Source organism: Ciconia boyciana, chromosome 9 (assembly GCF_034638445.1).
Source record: "Ciconia boyciana chromosome 9, ASM3463844v1, whole genome shotgun sequence".
Lineage (NCBI taxonomy): Eukaryota > Metazoa > Chordata > Aves > Ciconiiformes > Ciconiidae > Ciconia > Ciconia boyciana.
The window spans coordinates 2,258,280-2,279,443 of record NC_132942.1 but is presented as its reverse complement, the minus strand read 5'-3'; the positions used below and the strand labels follow the sequence as shown (position 1 = coordinate 2,279,443).

The 21,164-nt window shown below is 48.3% G+C and overlaps 1 protein-coding gene across 1 annotated transcript in view; it reads left to right on the top strand.

The window, feature by feature from the left end:
• The window catches only part of SLC22A4 (solute carrier family 22 member 4), a 29,324-nt gene that overhangs the window by 4,505 nt on the left and 3,655 nt on the right, over positions 1 to 21,164 (top strand). Inside the window, exons 2-9 of the mRNA XM_072872290.1 lie at positions 3,078 to 3,181; positions 4,887 to 5,041; positions 9,839 to 10,010; positions 12,654 to 12,780; positions 14,804 to 14,904; positions 15,871 to 16,085; positions 16,758 to 16,940; positions 20,487 to 20,622. Of these exons, the coding sequence (XP_072728391.1) occupies positions 3,078 to 3,181; positions 4,887 to 5,041; positions 9,839 to 10,010; positions 12,654 to 12,780; positions 14,804 to 14,904; positions 15,871 to 16,085; positions 16,758 to 16,940; positions 20,487 to 20,622 (1,193 nt within the window). The remainder of the gene's footprint in view (positions 1 to 3,077; positions 3,182 to 4,886; positions 5,042 to 9,838; positions 10,011 to 12,653; positions 12,781 to 14,803; positions 14,905 to 15,870; positions 16,086 to 16,757; positions 16,941 to 20,486; positions 20,623 to 21,164) is intronic.

Here is a 21,164-nt window from a genome sequence, read left to right as displayed (position 1 = left end):
CTGTAGGTAGTTCAGCTGTGGCTGGGCTGTAGCTCCTGTGCCTGTGGCCTACTCGGCACCGGCTGTGATGGATGCAGCTTCTGAGGAAGAGGTCAAATAAGTTAAATTTCATTTTTTCCCCAATTACCGCTTGCAAGGAGTCAGCATGCAGTGAATATCTTAAAGCCCTATAAATTCAAGCACGAGTGAAATCTTACCATGTCGACGCGTGCTCAATCACTGTGCAGCACTAGGGCTCGAGCCTCCATCAGAGCGAGCGCTTTCGGGGAGGGAGGCTAGCGTTTTGGTAGAAGACAAGGCGTACCTGTAGAGTAGGGCTGTATAGATCATCGCCCAGGTCCGCGTGCTGTGTGTGGTATTGGATCGAAAATAGGCAGCGTGATTTTTTCACTCAACAGCTTCACTCAACAGCTTATACTTGGAGTCAGATGGATTTGATGTGTTTCTGTGTTTTCTGCTCAAATACAGCGAGTTCCTGTTGACAGCGACCCCTCTCCGGCCAGCCGGCTGCTGCGTGCTGTTTACCACATCCCGTAAATTTTAAAGATTCAACCCTGTATAGTAAATTTTTGCTGTCTGTGCTGTTGTGGGACAAGGTAGAGTGAACAGCTGGGTAGGAGGCATTTGGCACCAAGGAAACACAGGAAGCAACTCAGTTTCATGGGCAAGTTATTATTTAGCTGGGTTTATTTTGCAGCCAAAGTGCCTTTGGCACGGTGGAGGCATTTTAAAACCGCTGAGCCTTACCCTCAAGCGACTGAAGTCTGAAGGTCCGGGAGTAGATGCTGCACTGGCGGCCCCAGAGCGGGATGCTCAGCGCCCAGATAATTAATGATAGTCTGTATCGGCTGCTAATTCTGCCACCTCGTTTGTCACCAGCTTTCCCAGAGTGTGGGGAAAGGGAGGTGCAGGAGGACGTGGCAAAACGTCTCCGTAGCGTGGGGGCCGGGTGAGCCGGCTGGCACGGAGCTGCCGCAGCTCCCACAGCTTTCAGAAGCTGCCCCTCTGCCGCCTTTCCTTCTTCCCTGCTCGCACTGTGTAAAGAAACTTTTCCTTTTAACAGTTTCCTAAAGCTGAATTTTTCTTTGTTTTAAATAGGGGGCTTGATTTCCACCCAGCTTCTTTACAGAAATCTCAGTTTTCTTTGACGCGTGAAACAGATCCCTGCATGTATTTTTCACGATTAGCATCCTTGAACATATCGGAGCCCTGCTGACCCGCACGCTCCCACCCACCTTATCAAATACAGCGGAGATAACCACGGGTGCACGCCCAGAACAGCCCACGCCTCACCACCTCTCCCTTGCCAGCAAGGACGAGAAAATATCTTACAGAAACGGCTGCCGTACGTTTCTTTTTGTTATTAATCAGATTGTACTGCAGACACGTCTCAGTCCTCAAATTATTGTATTGTAGACACGTGTCTGTATTGCAGTCACGTGTATTGCAGACACGTCTCAGTCCTCAAATCGCCATGTTCCCGTGTTAAAGACTCCGTGTGTTTCTCAGGAGGAGGCATGGGCTGCGTTTTGAAGCTCAGTTCATCTCTTTTGGTCACGTAGCTGGTGTTACTTTGCAAGCTGGGCAGAGGGGCAGAGGTACCCGGCTCCCCATCGCTGGCAGCGTACCTTCGTTCTGCCTGAAAATAGGCATTGATTGCATCTCTTCCCTAAATTATAGTCCAGAGCAAACCGCATCAAACCACACCACATCCCCCTTTGCTTTGGGGTTTACTTCTGCTTGTTCTTCTGCGGCAGCAGCAGAAGTGAAGCCCGGCCGCTGACCCATCGGCTGTTTGGTTTGGTTTCAGCAGGACTCACAGTGCTGTCAGATGGCATCTGGGTCTCTTTGTAATGCAAGAGTTGCTCCTTTTTGTTGCCTGCAGCTGAGCTGAGGAGTGGGCAGGAGCCTGAGCAGCCCAGAGGGGAGGTTTCTGCTCCACCACCCCTGCCTTTGCTTGGGCTTGGCCACTGCTTGCCGAGACAGCTCGGCCCCTTCGTTCCCTTCCCTGGGCCCAGGGTGAGCGCTGGTGCGGGCGATGTCCCCGCTCTCTGATAGCACGGCTAATTATTAAAATTATGCTATACTTTGATCTGTGATCTAATTAGCTTACCTTTGCGGTAGAATTATCTAATTTGAGACTGACATGTTTGAAGTCTATCCATAAGCACTCCTGGCAGGCATCCCTTAACTGGGAGATTAGTCACTGGGACGGGAGCAAGCCATGGCAGAAACACGCTCAGCTGTAGCTTCAGTGGATGGAGATTCACGATGCTGTTTTTATTTTTTTAAACCTTGTCTGGGGTTACGAGCGGCTTTAGGTGGAAGTTTCCATGCTGGCTCCTGTCCTAAGCCTCCAGCCCCAGCCGGGTCCGGTCACGAGGCTGAGTGATGGGCAGTGAGTCAGCCCTGCAGGTTGTGGGGATGGAAGAGAATTTGGAAACACGTCAGCATGGGAAAAGATATTTTATTCTGTGCACCTTCTTGCATATGTCTTGTTGAACCCAGAAATTAGAGAAATGCAGCAGGTTTTGTGCTGGCAGAGGCCAGGTAAATTGGAAACCATCCCTAGCCAGGGATGGGGCAGCCTCCTGCCCATCTCCATCGCTCTGCTTTTCTTGGGGAGCATCCTGGGGAGCATCTTGGGCCATGGGGAGCCAGGTCCTGGGTGTCAGGGGGCCTGACGGGCGCGCGGTGGGGAGATTGTGCTGGAAATGGGGCCAGGGCAGCCCCCGGGCTGCACAGGCTGACTGCCCATCGGGTTTGGCATTGCTGGGCTGCTCACCCACTTCGGAGGTGATGCGGTCCCGTCAGACGGCTGCCAGTGTTTCAGCCTGATGGGGCTTGCGTGGGGAGGCAACCGCTTTGTCTTTTTTTTGTGCTTTAAGCAGGGTGTTCCGGCAGTGACCTTCGCTGTGAAAACAGTGCTGGTGCCAGCGATGGCTGGAAATGTGGGTGTGGGGAAACTACATTAAATTACCTGGAAATGTGTGTGTCTCCAGCCAATGACCTCTGCGCCTGGGTGAGGCTCGACGCAGCGTTGCGGCTGCATCTGAGCACGGGCCCTTCTCTTGCAGTGGAACCTGGTGTGTGAGGACGACTGGAAACCCCCGCTGACCACCTCCCTCTTCTTCGTGGGGGTCCTCATCGGCTCCTTCATCTCGGGGCAGCTCTCGGACAGGTAACACTGCTGCTCCTGGTCCGCCCGTGGGCAGAGGAGGGCAGACCCGGTGCCACGGCTGGTGCATTTGTTCTTAAGAGGCGTAAGGGAGTTAAATGTCCAGTTCTCTGAGTTTTGATCAAAATGAGGTAACTGGCCTGGCTTCTTCAAAAATCCCAACCTTGATCTACCCCAGGCGTAGGATTACTGCCTCTTGAGCGCTTTAGGAGACCAAGAGCTGATCTCTGCAAGGAGCCCATGTGGCTGCTTTGCAGATTGATGTGGTGGTTTTCACTTCACGACCACATTTGTTTCTTTGTCCGGCCTTTTTAGTACTTTAAAAGATGTTGTTCTCTGTCACGCATTAACTGACAGTCCATTCTTAGAGCTACAGGATAGAAACTTGCCCTTTGAATGGAAGCTCTGCATAGAAGAGGTGGTTTGCTGGAAATAAAGTAAGCATAACGAGGAAGAAAAAAAGATAACCTGTAAATGGATAGCGATCATGTCATACCGTCTGACTAAGTAGATGCAAAATATCAAGAAAACATTACAGGCACTTGACAATTATCTCAGCAGTGTTGAAGTTCTGGCCTTAGAAGTGTCAAATGCAGAATATATGTTCCTTCTGTGAGTCTCCGCTTCCCTCTTCATACATCCCTTAGCCTTTTTTTCCATATCATTATGGCAGGGTCTCAAATATTGCTTTGATTGCTGCCTGTTAGTGAGGCATTCATAAGAGTTTCAGCGCTCCTCTGGGTGTTTAGCAGAGAGGTTTCAAAACTCGATGGGAGTCTTAATCCTAAAGCCTCCAGCGTTAAATTCCATGTGATCTGAATTTAATCTCCCGACTCCTGCCCCTGATGCACAAGTCAGTCGGTGTTACTGTTTGAAAGGGAGACGAGATAATCACTAAATCCCACCGGTGCCATGTGCCCACTGGGAGCATCTGAGAAAGCATGCGTGCCCCGGCGGCCGGTCAGCCTGCCCGACAGCCCGGTCACCTTCTAGCATGAGCTATTTGTTGAATTTTAATTTTTTTTAAATGGTTTGTCAGTAAAGGGATATGTTCTGAGCCCGTACCTGAGCCGTTTCCCCTGCGCTGCTGCAGAAACCTTTCCTAAGTCAAGGGCTGCTGCAGGCAGCCGGCGATGCGGCCCGCGCAGAGGGCAGCATGCCCTGGGCCAGCATGCGGGCGTGCAAACCCGTACGTAAACTTGCTCTTACCTTTCCATAAGAAAATGCTACGTACTTCTAATGCAGACAAGGGGGTGAGAGAAAGGGTGCAATATGTATGGCAACTCCGAGAGACTGAAGCCAGTTGATAAAGCTATTTAGCAGATTCAAAGCGTAACGGTGTTGCAATGTATAGATGCTAGTAGCCTAAACGCTATCATTTCCTAAGTTTCGGCTGTGTGGCTGGCAATCTTCAGGTGTCTCTCACTTATGTACTGTTGTCTAGTCTCTTTAGTCCCTGCCTTGTGGCTCCCTGACATTTCTGCTCATAATTTTACTTCTTGGTTTATTTTCCTGGGTCTTGGAAATTTTACTTCTTTTTTTTAGTGCTTATGAAAATGATAAAAAAAAATTCTTTAAAATGAATGAAGGTCATTCTGAGCTGCATCTCTTGAGGTTGGGTAGTTGTGCTCCCTCATGCTGTCTTATATAGCCCTGCTCCATAAATAAATGCTGTTTCAATAATAATCTCCTTTCTCTTTTGCAAAAGGTTTGGCAGGAAGAATGTCCTTTTTTCGACGATGGCCGTGCAGACTGGCTTCAGCTTCCTGCAGATCTTCTCTACCAGCTGGGAGATGTTCACAGTGCTCTTTCTCATAGTGGGGATGGGACAGATCTCTAACTACGTGGTGGCCTTCATACTGGGTATGAATTATGCCTGCATTAGATTAAATGCTTGCTTAATGTACTGTTGGGGGTTGGGGTTTTTTTTTACCCCCTCTGAACCTGCATCATTTAATTAGACACCAGTAAATCCTCACTGGTATGATTCCGAATTTAGGCCAGTATGATTATTTTTTGCTCTTGGATATTTCAAGCCTACACTTTCTACAGGTTTAGAGAAAAAGATGAGAGCAGGACACCTCTAAATAAACATCCATTTCCCTCCTCTTTGGAGAAGCCGTTCCAGGAGGCATTCAGGGTTTGTTATCAGAAGAAGCAGGTCTGAGACAGAGAAGGCATTCGGGTTCCTCCCTGTCCCCCGGCCCCTTTGCAGAGGGGTCAGTGCATACCTGGGTGCAAAGCCTGGGAGCAAACCAGCATTTCCAGGCACAGCGGACGCGTGGGGGGACTGGAGCAGAGGAGCCGGGTGGATGTCAGAGCCCCGTTAGCCATAAAGTCACTGGTCTCGGTGCCGAGGTTAGTGATAAAGTCCCTAATTTTAGAGGCCAAGGTTTGTTTTGTTTTCTGCGGGGAGCGTAGGAAGAAAGAGCCAGCGGCCACGGGGAGGCTGCAGAGCTGCAGCGACTGCCCGGGGACCCTGCGGGTAGGGGGGACCCTGTGGGGATGGGGGGACCCTGTGGGGACGGGGACCCCGCAGAGTCTCTCGCTAGTCATGGGGTTTTCAGGAAAGGCAACTGCACGGATGAATTACCGGGATGAGTGATGCAGGCCTGGGGGAGGAGCTGGGATTTGCAAGAGCTGTCTTTAAAATATGTGCGTTTACGTTTCTGTCAGCTTTTAAACCAATGGTGGCAAAATTACAATCTGTAGATTGTAAGGTGAGCTAGTCTAAATTAAAACCGTATACTAATAGTTAATGCTGTTCTTTCCTACCCCATGAGGCTTTAACGGGGAAAAAACAGAGCAGAAGAGCATGGTATGAAATCAGTGCTATGGAGGGGATACAGGATCATGTCCCCAGGCAGCCGTGAGTCACTGCCACGAGTGGCGGAGGGAGGATTAAGTAGGTCAGGCTGTCAGCAGGGAGATCCCTTGCCATTGCCATTGCCACTGCTCACTCCATCCTGGGAGTTAACTCCTGTGCGGAGCTGACGGAGCCGGAGCGAACACCCGCCGTGGGAAGGCTGGGAGGTATAGCGTGGGTCAGGAGCGCTGGCTTGGCTGAAAATCCTCTTGGAAGGACATGGGATTTGTGTAGCACGAGTCCCTCTCATGGGGGTGTGGGATCTGATCAGGCAGGAATTTAGCTCCGCAGCTTCCCCCGGGAACGTGGGGCAGTGCCAGACGCAGATCGGGATGCTGCCTCGGCAGAGGCAAAGCTGCGGGGGGGTCTAGAGCACCCCACTGCTGAGAGAGAGGACTGGGTCTCCCGAAAGCAATATTCAGGTTGTTTAATTGCACAGCTGCAGTTTGAGGGTGCTTTACCCCTTGTGTTGTCTCTTCTGCCACCCTGTTTTGTGTAGAGTTGTTGCAGCAGCAGTGACTCCCTGGGAGCGGAGAGGCAAGTGCCTCGGGCACTCGCCATGCTGGCCGTTCTCCCGGCAGCCTTGAGGCTGTTACTAAGGGCAGGATTAATCTAAACTAACTAACTTAGGCATTAGCTTCCTAATTTAAATGAGTCATCAGCTGCCTGTCATCGGTAAGGAGGGAGGCACTAATGGCGGATGATCCTCCCCACCCTGCCCTGTGTAGCTGTGTGATCAGCGTGCCCCGATGAGTCCTCTGCCCGTGGCCAGGCAAACCCAGGAAGCCACACACGACAGAGGCGCTGGGTAGGAGAATATACCCACGAAAAGAAAAGTAACTCCTTAAGAAAGCCCATCCTGATTATGGGACGCGCTGGAGATGCTTCCCTTGTTTCATCCGATGGCGGTCAGAGCTGTGACCTGCGCTCGGGAGGGGAGCAGTGACACCGGCACGTATAAAGTCCCCGTTGACGCTGGCTGTGCTGCAGCCCTGGCACTCTCCGTCCCCAAGTGGGACGGTTTGTTTTTTTTTTCAAGTGGCCCCCTCAGCACAGGTTTCTGCTGTCGTTCCAGCTTTCAACATCCAAACCTGTGTTGCCTCCCCGTGCGTAGCTCAGCCCCTGTTCCAGCATCCTCAGCCACCCGGGCTCTTCCTGCCCTTTGCACTATTGCTGCCCATCTTCATGAGAGTAGTTTCCCCCTGAAGCTGTTGGCGAAATTCTGTAGAGATTTTTTTATTTTTTTTTTTCCACAACCACGTCCTGTGAAATTACCTTTAGGCCTCGGTGGTTTTCAGTGCTCAAAACTGTTGTGCTCCAGTTCTGGGACTGTAAAACACTATGTAGATTTGTGAAGGTGTGTTGGTAGCGTCCCAGAACTGTTATTTCCTGGCCAGCGGAATGAGGGAGGAGAGGCAGGAGAGAAGAGAATTGTAGTTGAAAGATGTCATCTCATATTGGCTTTGGATGGCCACAAATTATAACGTACCGTTTAACAGGTATAAACCAATGTTTCGAGTATCAGACCTCTCCCAAGAGAGCCCCTCTAAACAAGAGCAATCAGTAGAGAAAGATGGTATAATTTATCCCCACGCACCATTTCAATCCCTAGGAGTTCTTATTTTCAGCTTTCTCACTGTGACTTTATTCAGTTACTCCAAGTTTCTAAAATGAAAATTAATGTAGCTATCAAATAGGACTTTTTTTTTTTTTTAGTCTTGTTTTTTTTCCCATTTTCTCTGCCATATTAGATGTTGGAGTTCTTACCACGCTACATAACCAAAGTATACTCTCCAAACTTCCTGAGACCCTCCTGTTTGCTCGGTGTTGTTTGCTTTTTAATTGAGTCCAGACCAAACTGTGGGAGTTACAGCCCTTGCGGTGCTCCTGATGGAGAGGAGAGCTCTGTAGGTGTGGGGCTGAGAGCTCAACGAGAAGTGAGGTGGACCTGAGGGTGTCCGTGGATTTTGTTAAGCAGTGCCTAGGTGTTTTATTGGAAAAGAAATTAGGTGGTCTTGAAGGCTTCCAGCAGTCTCAATTTTTATTAGTAGGTATTGGGATGGTACTCGGCTGCGCATGGCACGGTGGCTGCAGGACAATTTCATTGACTGCTGCCTGGCTACTGGAGCAGTAGCATTATTTGAAGATGGCATCTTCCCTGGTTGTGTCCTACAGCCCGTGATGTGCCAGCCTGACATTCCAGCCTTCTGTTCCAAAAAAATAAACGTGAAATTCATTCCCACCTCACTGTAAAGTCACGTCCTTCCGTCCCGTGTCAGTCTGCCGTCCACAGACCTGCTTTCCTCCCGAAGTGCTCAGCAATGAACTGCACCTTAAATCCCAAATGGGTTACGTGGGGGAGCAGGCTATGTCCTAGGCGAGCGTGCTGGGAAGGCTCCTGAAAGTCTGCCGGCCATTCCCCGTGCCTGCCCTTATCTGTCTCGGACAATGCATTAATCAAAGCAAACAGAAGTCGCTCCTTCATCTGAAGGTCCCCGATAATCCCAGCAGTTTTTCTGTGCCGGGTGGGTCCGTGCTGTGCTGCAGGTGACCTCTGCTATCGCTGGTGCCGGCACTGCGGGGCAGCACGGCAGCCCAGGTCTTCTCTGCCATCCCACAAACCGCTGGGTAGGGCAGAAGCAGATTTGCCAGGCAGGGAGAAGGACCAGGGAGGAGTGAAGCTCCTTCAGTTCCTCCCAGCTCTTTCAGTTCACCCAATAGTTTGGCTGGGGTTAGTGTACAGTCGTGGAGCTCAGTATTTTGGAAATGAGGCTAATGGAGATAACTGAAATCCTCTCCGCTCAGTCCTTCCCATGAGGAGAGGACACTGTGAGCTGTTTAATGCAGCTGGAACCCATGGGGCTCGCTGCGGCAGGGAAGTACTGCAGTGCCAAGCAACATTTGGGCTTTAAACATACATTCAAGTTACTGCCCATCGGCTGAGCTGCTTTAACTGTCCGGGTGCACGTTCCTAGGCTGACACAGAGGACAAAAAAAATGTGACACAAACTCTTTCACTCCAAGCTCAGCTTGTTTGCAAGTACGCAGTAGCTGACCAGCAGGCTCGGTCCTGTCCCCGCAGTACTACCAGTACGGCAGCGGCTTCACGCCTTTGCACTCGCATCTGCCTCTGACCACGGGTGGGAGCCGGACTGGGTGCTCCAGCAGCACCCAGGGATTCGTTCATCCTGGTGTCCTTGGAGCAAACCACCGAGGGTTCATGTTTCATTGTGCATTTCCACGTGGTAGCCTTCATTTTTTGTTCCCAGCTCATTTAAACTCCGGGCAGATGTGAACGAGAATACTTCGTTCAAAGGACACTGTCAGCTGTTTCTCTTTTTGCCAACCTTTGCAATAGAGGAGAACTCGCTGAACCGCGGGTCTCAAATCCTCTGCTAGATCTGTGAGCAAATAATGATGGTAATAACAGAAACTGTGTAGATGTTGCCGTTACAACTGTGTTTAGCATTGCAAATGGTTTTGTATCAGACTCTGCTGGACTGCCGGGGCGCTGGAAGAGCCCAGATGGTACTGGTCTCACGGGTGCTTCAATGGCAGCTCCATGGGAGAAGCACAACAAAAATCTGGGCAATCTCCCGCCAGATTAATATCACTGTGACGATGATCATCTCTTGGACCATTACTCCTTGGCAGTGTCCCTTTAAGTATTATAAGAGAAACTGCTCTTTTCTAAGATTGTTTAGCTTATTTTTTTTGTAAATGCAGTAAAGTATTTAGTCATGATTGAAAAGAAAGAGTTAAAATGCTAATCCAACCTCCCTTGTTTTAAACAGGAACAGAAATTCTTGGCAAATCAGTTCGTATTATATTCTCTACATTAGGAGTTTGCATATTTTTTGCAATTGGCTACATGTTGCTGCCACTGTTTGCTTACTTCATCAGAGACTGGCGGATGCTGCTGCTGGCGCTCACTGTCCCGGGGCTGTTCTGCATCCCGCTCTGGTGGTGAGTGCTCCCACGCCGCGAGGCCACGCTCCCCTGCGCCGGGTGCGGGGTAACGGCAGGGTGTCGGGGGGTCCCGTTTCTCCTCTTTGGGTTTTTTTTCCTATTTGCCATGCGAGGAGGCTTTGCCTTGAGGCGGGAGTTGGGGGGATTCTTTCTTTGGGGTTTTTTTGGCCAGTTTTAAGGCAAGTTAACTACCTGCTGAGCCTCACTGGTGCTGGCCCTGTGCTTGAAGCTACTTCTTCACCAGCTTTCCAGAGCAGCTTGGGAATTCTGTATTTGACTCCTAACTCTGGACACTGTTATCCACCTCTAGGTTTACCCCTATAGTACCGCCGCGTGATTCATTCTAACCTTCCTTCCTTGCTTTTTTCTTTAAGCCATTTGTAAATGCGGATTATTCACCTGCCGATTGGTACTAAAATCTCAGCGAAAGGCTGAGCCCGTTCACCGGGCACGCAGCAGCCGGCAGTTTATTGCACTCGACGTCATTAAGCAGCTCATTGCACTAGATGCTGTTAAGCAGAGGCGTTTGCCGGCAGAGTCGCCGGGCCAGCCTTCTCGCACAGGCTCTGCGTGCCCGGAGCTGTGTGTCCTCTCAGGCTTTGCTTTGGCTACTGGAGCAGGACTTTGATCTGGGAGCTCCTTCAGCCCATAGTAACTCTGTCTGGCTAAGCCAAAGGTTGGCTCTTCCTTACCCTGCTCCTCTGAGCCATCCCACGCTGTCTTCTTGGTGGCTGAGTCCATGTTTTCTTTCGCCTTTCCATTGCGCTCACCCACCCCTGCTCTAATGCGCGGTGGACGTGTAGGTGCACCCTCACTTGCCCATGGATGCTCTGCCCTGGGGGACTGAAAAAGCAGTTTAGGAAAACTCCCTGCTCTTCTCAGCTGGACAGAAGCACTGAAGAAGGGCAGATATCCTCGTTCTGTTGCTGTCTTGGTCATCTGTTGTTGTCCAAAGAGACACGTGATTAAAAAATAGGAAGGGAAAGGCAAGGTATCACTCACACTCTTAAAATAAGGATAATTTACCACAAAAAGAGTTCCTTCCTTTCATATTAGTCTTATCTGGGGACCTCCTTTCTCCTATTGTCCTGAAACAGTTACACCTATGAGATTAATGTCTTTATCATAATTAAGTGATTTAGACCCACTCTTCTGTAATCTAAAAGAGCTCCTGCAGATCTCAGTCTTGTCAGAAGTCTCTGCTGATGGTTTTGGTTTGGGGTTTTTTTAATCTTAGTCTTCAAACCAAACCAAACCAAACCTTTAAAATGGTTTTCAGTTCCACCTCTGCTATCATCTGACTTTAAAGATAGTCTGATTCTATTTAAGGGTTAATTTGCTTATTTAACTTGAAATGTTTCAAACTCCTTCAACACAGTGGCATTTCCCTCTGTACCAAGCAGCTGCTCTTTGGGGGAGGTTGGCTTTGGGTGGAAGCCTCTCAGATGTCTGCTATAGAACAGGCACTATGAGGCACACGAAATTGGTCCCCAAGGCATGGCTTCAGAGTCCTGCTTTGAAATGTATTTGGTGGGAATTTCCATGCTTTTTAAGAGCATACATCGTAAAGCATGCCAAAAATTTCCACGGATGGCACTTCCAGTCTGGGGCTGATGTGGCAGTAGATGGGGATGAAGGTTCACTGGCAAAGCTCTGCCGAGGCAGGTTGGTATTAGCTGGCACTTGGGCATCTGGACCCACTGCTTCCACGGGCAATGTGACTTGCACATCCCACTGCTCTGTGCTATAGCTGCTCTTTTATTCATTCCTCTTCCAAATTCTCCAGAAGGTTCCCAGCATCGTCTCTGCAGTCTCATGTTCCTCAGCTTGCCCACAAAGAAGAGCAGAGGAGACAGCTCACCTCACAGAAATTCACATTAGTGGTTGAACGATCTGCTATAAATCATCTGGCACTCGAAAACATTGACATGGCTTTGAGTCAGTCCTTTAGGGAGTTCATCAGAAAAGGAGTATCTGACCTGCTTTTTTCCAAGGAGAGGAAAAAACACTGCTGGCTAAAGGGAGGAAGGTAGCATCTGTTAAGATCAAAGGATTTAGTTAAGGAAAGTTGGGATTTTCTGTCCTGTCTTTGACTCAATTCACTCAAACACATGCCTGGAACTGACTAGAAAATGTCATCGGCTCTGCAAGGGTAGGCTGCCACTGTCCTCTGCCTGGGAGAGCCTGCCTCAGAGCTGTGGTAAAATTGTGAGGTTTGTATATAAGATTCCTATGACACAGAACCTTTAAATATACCCTCTGCATATTTAAATCATTTCCGTATTGTGTGCAGTTTCCTAAGAATATTTTTGCTCAGCACTGGTTAAGCTACCCCCATCTCTGCTGTCTATCTGGTGGCATCTGTTTTCTTCTGGTGGACATCAAGTATTCCTTAAAAAACAACCACCCAGGACAAGGGCCCAAGCGTGCATCTACTTCGGCACAAGAATAAACACGTCCCATGTATTTGAATTCTCCACTGATCCCAGTGAGACAAATCCATGAATTACATGGCTTCTGTGCTGACTGTCTTTGCTGCAAGCAATCTGTGAGATGAGAGCATAACTCATAAAAATGATACATGTGTTTTTAATAACTTTTGTGAAAACATTGAGTCATTTATTCTGAAACTTATTGCAGGATCATTCCTGAATCCCCTCGGTGGCTGATCTCCCAGGGAAGATATAAGGAGGCAGAAGTTATTATCCGAAAGGCTGCAAAAATAAATGGCGTTCCAGCCCCAGCCGTGCTTTTCAGCGCCGCGGAGGTATGTTTCATACGTCCTGGTACTTCTCCTTGCTGGCAGTTTCCCCCTTTGGCCAGTTGACTTGTTGGGAAATGCCAGCAGAGAAATGGTTTGCACCAGCAGCTCTTAGAGGCTGGCAGTGACTGTTGGTGTGAGGTAAGTGCTGGGTTGGCGAGCTCAAAATGAGAAGCCAGAGGGGGGGTTTATTCGTTTGTTTTTTTTCAGTAAAATTCTCTTCCTCAGCAGTGGTTGGTTGTGGTTTTCAGAGCAAGGGCGACCCAGATTGCTTCATCCTTTGGGCACTGAGAAGACCCGAGGAAGACGTGTTTGTCCCCATTTCAGCTTGGCGCGGTATTAGCGATTTGCAGTTTAACAGCAGCCCTTCGCGGAGGGCTGCGCAGGGGACCCTAAATGAGCACCCGTGCGTGCTGGGGCTGCGCGGAGCCCCGAGGGACTCCTCAGGTCGCACAAACCGGCCAAAGCACCCGAGTGCTACAAGGGCACTTGAAAAGCGTGACTGGAGTGAAGGCAGTGAAGAACATTAAGCTCTTCTTCAGGCCTGTTTTTTTTTCTTGTCTTTCATATTTATTGGTTAAAAGGGGAGAGCCTAGCAAGGCGGGGAGCAGCCCGGCCGCAGCGGGACGGCTGGTTCTTGTGCTCCTCTCCCCCTCTAGTGGCTCTGCCCTCTCCGGAGCTCCTGCTGAAGAAGCACAGACGTTTTTCTTGTGCAAAGAAACCAGCAATGTTTCCAGCCTTGCATCAGCAATAACTGCGTGTCTGTACGCCAGATCTTATTTTACTGCGTTATACTAGCACCTGCGTTTTATGTCTCCTGATGGAGCAGAAAGCAAAGCACCATGTGCTCCTTCGCAGCATCTGCAGGAGAGAGATGCTGCGTGCTACACCTCCTGTGGGCAGGATCCATCTCTTGAATGTCATGCTTAAATTTTGCTTGGGCTGCTGAAGATCTCTTTCCCAAGTGTATGTTCTAGTGTAAATTCAAGCGCATGTTGCAGCTATGGGAAGCTCATCCTACAGAAACCATGGAAAAGCACTTTCCTTACTTCACAGCCAGAGTTCAGATGTCTTTCATACCGGACATGACTTTTTCAGGCTCCAGCACATGCGTTTTCATCACTCCTGCGTATTTTTGAGACCAAGCAGCAGCTCAGCTGTCCTTTACTTCAAGGGAATCTCGCGTGGCAAAGCGTCCGTCCACAAAAGCCTGAGGATGATGTTTGCACATTAAGTCCTTGATTGAAGTAGGAAGACATTCTTTGGAATGCTAGAAAGACATTCCTCGGAAACCATCTTCTCTTCCTAGGAAGGGAAATCTCCTGGGCAGCCCCATAGGGCGGGCCAGGGCAGGTCACTCTCTGGGCTTGGGGGGAAGCCCGGCCACGAGTACTGGCTTCAGCGGGCGAGGATTCTCCACGCAGGCAGAAGGGCACCCTCACGCCATCCAGAAGATTCCTGCTTCAAGCCTCAAACTGAACCCTCCGTCTCCAATCTGGGGTGGTGGATGTTCCCATGACGTGCCCTGGCCACCACGGCGAGCTCTGGCATCCGTCCCCCTCCCCGGCAGGGCGCCGGCAGGCAGGCAGCAAAACTGGGCGATCTTCTGCATTTATTTCACGCCATTTGTGAAGGTTGAACAGAAGAGAGTTGAGTGGACAGTGCACGGAAAAATGCCTTTGGTAAAGAGGTTACTCCTGGAAGTACTGTGTTAGATCCTTAAGGAGGTGTTAATGCGTCTTTCTTGTCAGCTGATACTCCTTTTTAATTAGCCAGCATGGTGCAGTGTCTCAGGGCCACCTTCTTCTTTTTAACAAAAAAATGGAAACTACCGCGGAGTACAGCTGGGTGCAGAGACAAGCTCTACCTAAGGACCGCCCGCCCTGGTGCAGAAGTGGCCCTTGGGCTGGCTAGTTGTCCCCTGATAGAGTCGTAACTTCATAACTGCCCAAACTTGTGGGTGTGCAGAGGTTGTTTTGCTCTTAGGTGTGTGGGAATTTTTTTGGTTTTGTTTTCCTTTTTCCTTCAGATGCAGGATTCGAAGCCTCAGCAGCAGCAGAAGGCTATCCTTCTGGACCTATTTCGAACCCGAAACATTGCAACTATTACTATTATGTCATTACTTTTGTGGTAAGGAAATGTGTATTCCTAAAGTACCCAGGCAATAGAACGATTTCTGATTTGAGGGCACATGCCACACGTTTAGATAATAAGTCTCAGCCTCGGAGCCCATCTACACACTGCCTCAGTGTCCTTGCACCCGCACTGCATTAACACACAAGAGTATGGAGACAGTAGCCTCGACTCAGATGTAAAATAGTTAGGAAACTATATGTAACAACTTGTGTATTTAAAATTCTGTTGCTTTTTGGTTTTGTTTTTTTAAGAAGCTCCCACCTCTATAATCTCTATTTGAAGAGAAATGTCCTTCTTGGAGCAGAGGCAGCAACTCAGTAACATAACAAGAACCAGACCCATGGCCAGCGTTTTTGTTCTGTTTCTGTGCAGTGCCCATCTCAGTGAGATCCTGGTCCCTGCCTGGGCAGCTACGAGGAATGAGGACCCAATAATACCATATAGAAAAACCGGGACCCTTTTCTGTACTTTTTTCCCCCAGCAGAAAGGAACTGGCTAGCACACTTGGCATGCCATAGTAAGGCACTCTCGAGATTTGAAACCTGAGCATCCAGCTGTCTCGTGAAGATTAAATAAGATGTAACGGAACTGCTGAGGGTGGGAGATCCTGTCACTGGAGTTGGCTACAAGTAGGAACGTAGTTGGCATGGGAAGCTTTCGTGTGCCGTTAGTGAGTCCATTGCAGTGAAAAGCCTTTGTGAACGACTTCCACAAAGCCTTTTACTTGGTATAGCGTATGCAGGAAGGACAGAGAAATCAGAGGTCTCTTCAAGCCGCTGTGGATATGATCACTGGAAGGGATGACAGAATTAGAAAGATGGGGTTGCCACTGAGATTTTTTTTAAGCCACGATGCCTGTGGCGATGCGTTGCGACATCCTATTTTTGTAACAACATCTGAGGCAACCCTGGAGGCGTTCAGAGACTGCCCTGAATCCTTTGGTTTTATTGCTTTTCTCAGGTTTTTCACGTCAGTTGGTTACTTTGGCCTGTCCCTCAGCACTCCAAACTGGCATGGGAATGCCTACGTCAACTGTTTCCTCTCGGCTGTCATTGAAGTTCCAGCTTACGTGATTGCCTGGCTTCTCCTCCGCTCCCTCCCTCGGCGCTACTCTTTGTCTGGCACCTTATTTTTAGGGGGAAGTGTTGTCCTCTTCATTCAGCTGGTTCCTGCAGGTACAAGATTCAATACATGACTTAAGTATATAAAATGTTAGAAATATTTTAAGGTACTATCTGATCGTTCTGTAAAATTACTGCAAACCACAATCAGATTTAGAATTTGAGGTCAAGTTTATGCTGATCACCTGCAGCCGTGGTTTGTTTTTTTTATATGTAAATGTATATACGCTGAGTCATGCATGGCTCTCATTTATTGTGTCAAGTTGCTGAGCTTTTTATAGTCCAGGGGAACCAGCTTGCAAAATGAGAGCCAAAAGCGTACTGTGATTTATCTGGTTGTGCTTAGAGGCTAAAAAAACCTGCAAGTCTTCCAGATTTCACTGTGTGTAAATCTCTGCAGGTTTTTGCGAAAAAGGGGTGGATTTAAGCTTGTGCTGCTTTGTTGTATAATCCAGAATTTTGTTCCATTTCAAGAATGCTGTTTTACTGGGAGAGGACCAAAATCTGAGAAGTACAAAATAACCTGAGCATCTACATTATGCTCAATGGGAAGTTTGGAGCCAAGTCATCTAGGGATGGGGCTAATACACTGTATAATTTAAAAAAAAAAAAAAATCACAACCACTGGGAAAAAAACAGTGATATGATCTTTGGGATGTAGAAGAAATACAAGTAATAAGCACAGGGTGTTGTTTATTCACCTTGATTTTATTTTTTCTCCTCCAGATTTTAACGTCCTGTCTGTTGGCCTGGTGATGCTTGGAAAATTTGGCATCACGGCTGCGTTTTCAATGCTTTATGTCTACAATGCAGAGCTATACCCAACGCTAGTGCGAAACATGGCGGTCGGAGCTACTTCCACGGCTTCCAGGCTGGGCAGCATCATTGCTCCTTACTTTGTTTACCTGGGTGAGACATCCTGCGTTTCTTGCCTTGCGCTACACAACTGCCCAGAGAAGTTATCTGAGCTTCTGCGGTGCAGGCTCAGCTTTAAGTCCCTTCATTTGTTGTCTTTGAAGTCCTTTCTCTCACCTTGGGTCTGAGTTCACTGTCAAACACTGCAGAAATGAAGCGGAGCTCTTTGGGTTTCACAGAAGAATAAGGCACTTCTGTCCTTTATTGAGGCTAGGGACCGTTCGTCCAGCACCGGAGTGGGTCTGAGCTGATCCAAGACAAAGGTGGTGTTGATAAACTGTGCAAGCGGAGTGGTTGGGATGATAAGTGGTCACATCTTGGTGTCGTGGTTTAGCCCCAGCCTAAGCACCACGCAGCCACTCACTCACTCCCCCCCGGTGGGATGGGGGAGAGAATCGGAAGAGCAAAAGTAAGAAAACTCGTGGATTGAGATAAGAACAGTTTAATAATTGGAACAAAATAATAGTAATAATAATAATTAATTATAATGAGAAGGAAAACAACGAGAGAGAGAGAGAGAAACAAAACCCAAGGGAGGGAAAAAAGGGGGGGAAAAAATGATAATAATAATTAAAAAAAAAAATTATACAACCGCTCACCACCCGCCGACTGATGCCCAGCCAGTCCCCGAGCAGCGATCGCTACCCCCCGGCCAACTCCCCCAGTTTATATACTGGGCACGACATCATATGGTATGGAATAGCCCTTTGGCCAGTTTGGATCAACTCTCCTGGCTGTGCCCCCTCCCATTTCTTGGGCACCTGGCAGAGGATGGGGAGCTGAAGAAAAAAAAAGTCCTTGACCAATGTAAACACCGCTTAGCGACAGCCAAAACATCAGCGAGTTATCGATATTATTCTCATCCTAAAATCCAAAGCACAGCACAGTACCAGCTACTAGGAAGACAATTAACTCCATCCCAGCCGAAACCAGGACACTTGGCAATGGGCATTGCCCCTGGGATGCCAGTTGGTTTCCCAGGAGAGTGTGACGAGGAGCAATCCAGCAAGCAAGCGCCAGTAGGAAGCGCACTGCGTTGTACTCTTCATGTGCATCCCGAGATGGGTATGGCAGGAGCGGATGAACCAGGCAGAAATCCAAACATCCCCTGCATCTGTGCTCTCTCAAGAAATACGTGGAAAACATGCAGATTAAGCAGCACAAGAGTGTGTTTAATTGTGACCTTCGTGAAGTGATTTTTTTTTTTAGTTACTAAGCCAGGCACCTCAGCACTTATTTTGCTTTTTCTTATTGTTCATGCCTTGCTTTGTAAGCAGAATTACTGATTTCCTCACAGGCTTTTTTTTTGACACTCATTAGCATCACATTCTGAGTGCTGCACAAATATTAATTTGTGCAATAAAAAAATCTCTTTTTTTAATTACTTTTTTTTTTAAAGTACACCGAAATGATCCTCATGTTGCAGACAGGAAAGGGTGACAGAGATTAGGGCACTAAGGGTGGAAGTATCTGTGAATATCGGCTGCTCAGTCCAGTGCTCAGTCTCCTGTTTCTTTCACTTGCACATGATTTATTTCCTTCTGCCGTTGCTGGACCCGATGCAGCTCTCCCCTGCACCTAACAAGTTTTGTTTTCTGCTGAGACCTTTGATACAAAACGAGCGTGGCTGCTGGCTCTGGCGGAGCGTTGCTGGTGTACTGCTAAGGGGTTACTGCTGGTTCACCATGCCAGGAGAGGGGAGAGGAGACTACGAGCTGTAGCTCACCTGTGTGGTCTCACCTCTCCATTCCAGTGTGACTGTAACCCACTGTACCAAAAATGATGAAAATACATTGTCTTTATTTCATACTTGTACAGTGCAAGTGTAAAGTGAAAGGGACAGCATGACTGTGATGCTCCTTAGGGTCTTCAGTCTCCGTTGCAGCACAGGTAACAGCAATAGAGAGATGCAGACAGGATAAAGTTTTTACTGTTGTTTTTTTTTTCTCCCAGGTATCCATAGGCTCAGCCTTTAAAAAATCATGTTCCAGTCATCAGAATAGTTTCCTAAATTTTAGGAGGTTTTAGGAGAAACTCGTCAGCTGCTGCTATTTGCTACAGCTAAATTAGGACCTTGCAGTTCATCCAGCTCATGAACACAGAAGAGATCAAATCACAAACTTTGGCTCTATGTGAAATACCCAGGGGTCTTCACTTTAATCCTAGTTTATTCCATACATTATAAAGCATACTGCTCCATCCCAACTAAAAAATAAAGCTGTCAAGTCCAGTTTAGTACTTTCTCTACCTCGAATGCTGTGTTCAGTGTTGGGCCCCTCACTCCAAGAGAGACATTGAGGGGCTGGAGCGTGTCCAGAGAAGGGCAACGGAGCTGGGGAAGGGTCTGGAGCACAAGGCTGATGGGGAGCGGCTGAGGGACCTGGGGTTGTTCAGCCTGGAGAAAAGGAGGCTGAGGGGAGACCTCATCGCTCCCTACAGCTACCTGACAGGAGGGTGTAGAGAGGTGGGGTCGGTCTCTTCTCCCAGGTAACAGGTGATGGGACGAGAGGCAATGGCCTCAAGTTGCACCAGGAGAGGTTTAGACTGGATATTAGGAAAAATTTCTTCATGGAAAGGGTCACCAAGCACTGGAACAGGCTGCCCAGGGCAGTGGTGGAGTCGCCATCCCTGGAGGTATTTAAAAGCCGTGTAGACGTGGTGCTTAGGGACATGGTGTAGTGGTGGACTTGGCAGTGCTAGGTTAACAGTTGGACTCGATGGTCTTAAAGGTCTTTTCCAGCCTACACGCTTCTGTGATTCTATGAAATACTTTAATTTCTAGCTAATCCCTTTACTGAAAGACCTTTTCATTGCTGTGCTGTTGTGAATTGAAGGTCTTGCATCCTGCCCAAACACGTGCACTAGCTTCAGGCTGCTGGCAGAGGCCGCTGCCTTCTCATCCAAAATAATATTCTGAGTAGACCAAGGTCAGAGCCTCTTGTCTGCCACGGGGGGCCTGATGCTTTCTCCTCTTGCAATAAGGAAAGTATTTAAGGATTCCTCCCTTAATGGCCCATTAGGCTGAAATTGGCCTGTTCGGCTGCCATCAGTCTCTTCCCTTCTTTTGCACAAGCCCAGCAGGATGCACAATCCCAGGCAGCTGATGAGAGCTTGGTGGCTTATGAGCACTTTTATTCCCTCACATTGAATTATTTAACAGAGGATTTGGTTCCTAATGACACTGTAGTACTGAAGACTCCAGCAGTGACCCCAGCAGAGCTGTTACCTTGCAAAGATGTTGGCTATCCCAGTTGAAAATGTACAAAAAAACCTATTAGCTGCTACAGAAACGTGCGGAATGGCAGGAAACTGATGGTAGGTGTTGACCATCCTAGAGCATATGTTGTAGTTTTAAAACTGAAAAATCCCTTTGCTTGCTGGCAGATAACAGGCGTAACTCAGTTTTGGATTCATCTTTGATATTTATGAAGATTTCAGGCAATTATTCCAAATTAATTCTGCATTACAGCAATGTCTGGAACATAAATTTTACGCAGGGGTTTGTTGATTGTACTGTTGTCATCCTCTGTGTTCTGCCAGGTGCCTACGACAGATTCCTACCGTATATCCTGATGGGCAGCCTGACTGTGCTGATCGGGATCCTTACCCTGTTTCTCCCGGAGAGCTACGGCAATCCCCTGCCTGAGAGCTTCGAGCAAATGCTGAAGGTGAAATGGTAAGGCGGCTGTCATTCATCCCGTGCTTCACAAGAATTCAGGACCTCTTTCTGCATAGTCCCTTTTCACAATCAGTAAACATGTTTCATCAGATCCACTGCAAAACAGCAAAGCTTTCAAAGGGCCCTTTAGATTTGGTTTGGTTGTTAATTTGACAGACATTGACATTATGCAGTTTCTCCAGAACCTGAGAGCTGATGTGCTTGAAAGCAGGCACTTGCAAATCAAGGCTGACCTTCACATCACCTTGAGACTGTTGCTTCCTATCTCGCAACACTTTCCATCCTTTCACATGATTCGCTCTCCTTAACCCTTCATTTAAACTACTCATTTAGTAGGATCATTTACATTACAAAACACTTTACTCTTTCCTTGTAAGTTCATTAGGTACTACTCCAAATTAAACACAGGATTTCAATATTCTAGCTTCTTAAACTTGGGAGGCTAGAGACACGCCAGGACAGCTTTTCTCCTGGTTTACTTCGTTTAGCTATCAGCAGTGACAGTTCTCTTGCCCCACCACCATTGCTATTTCGTGGAA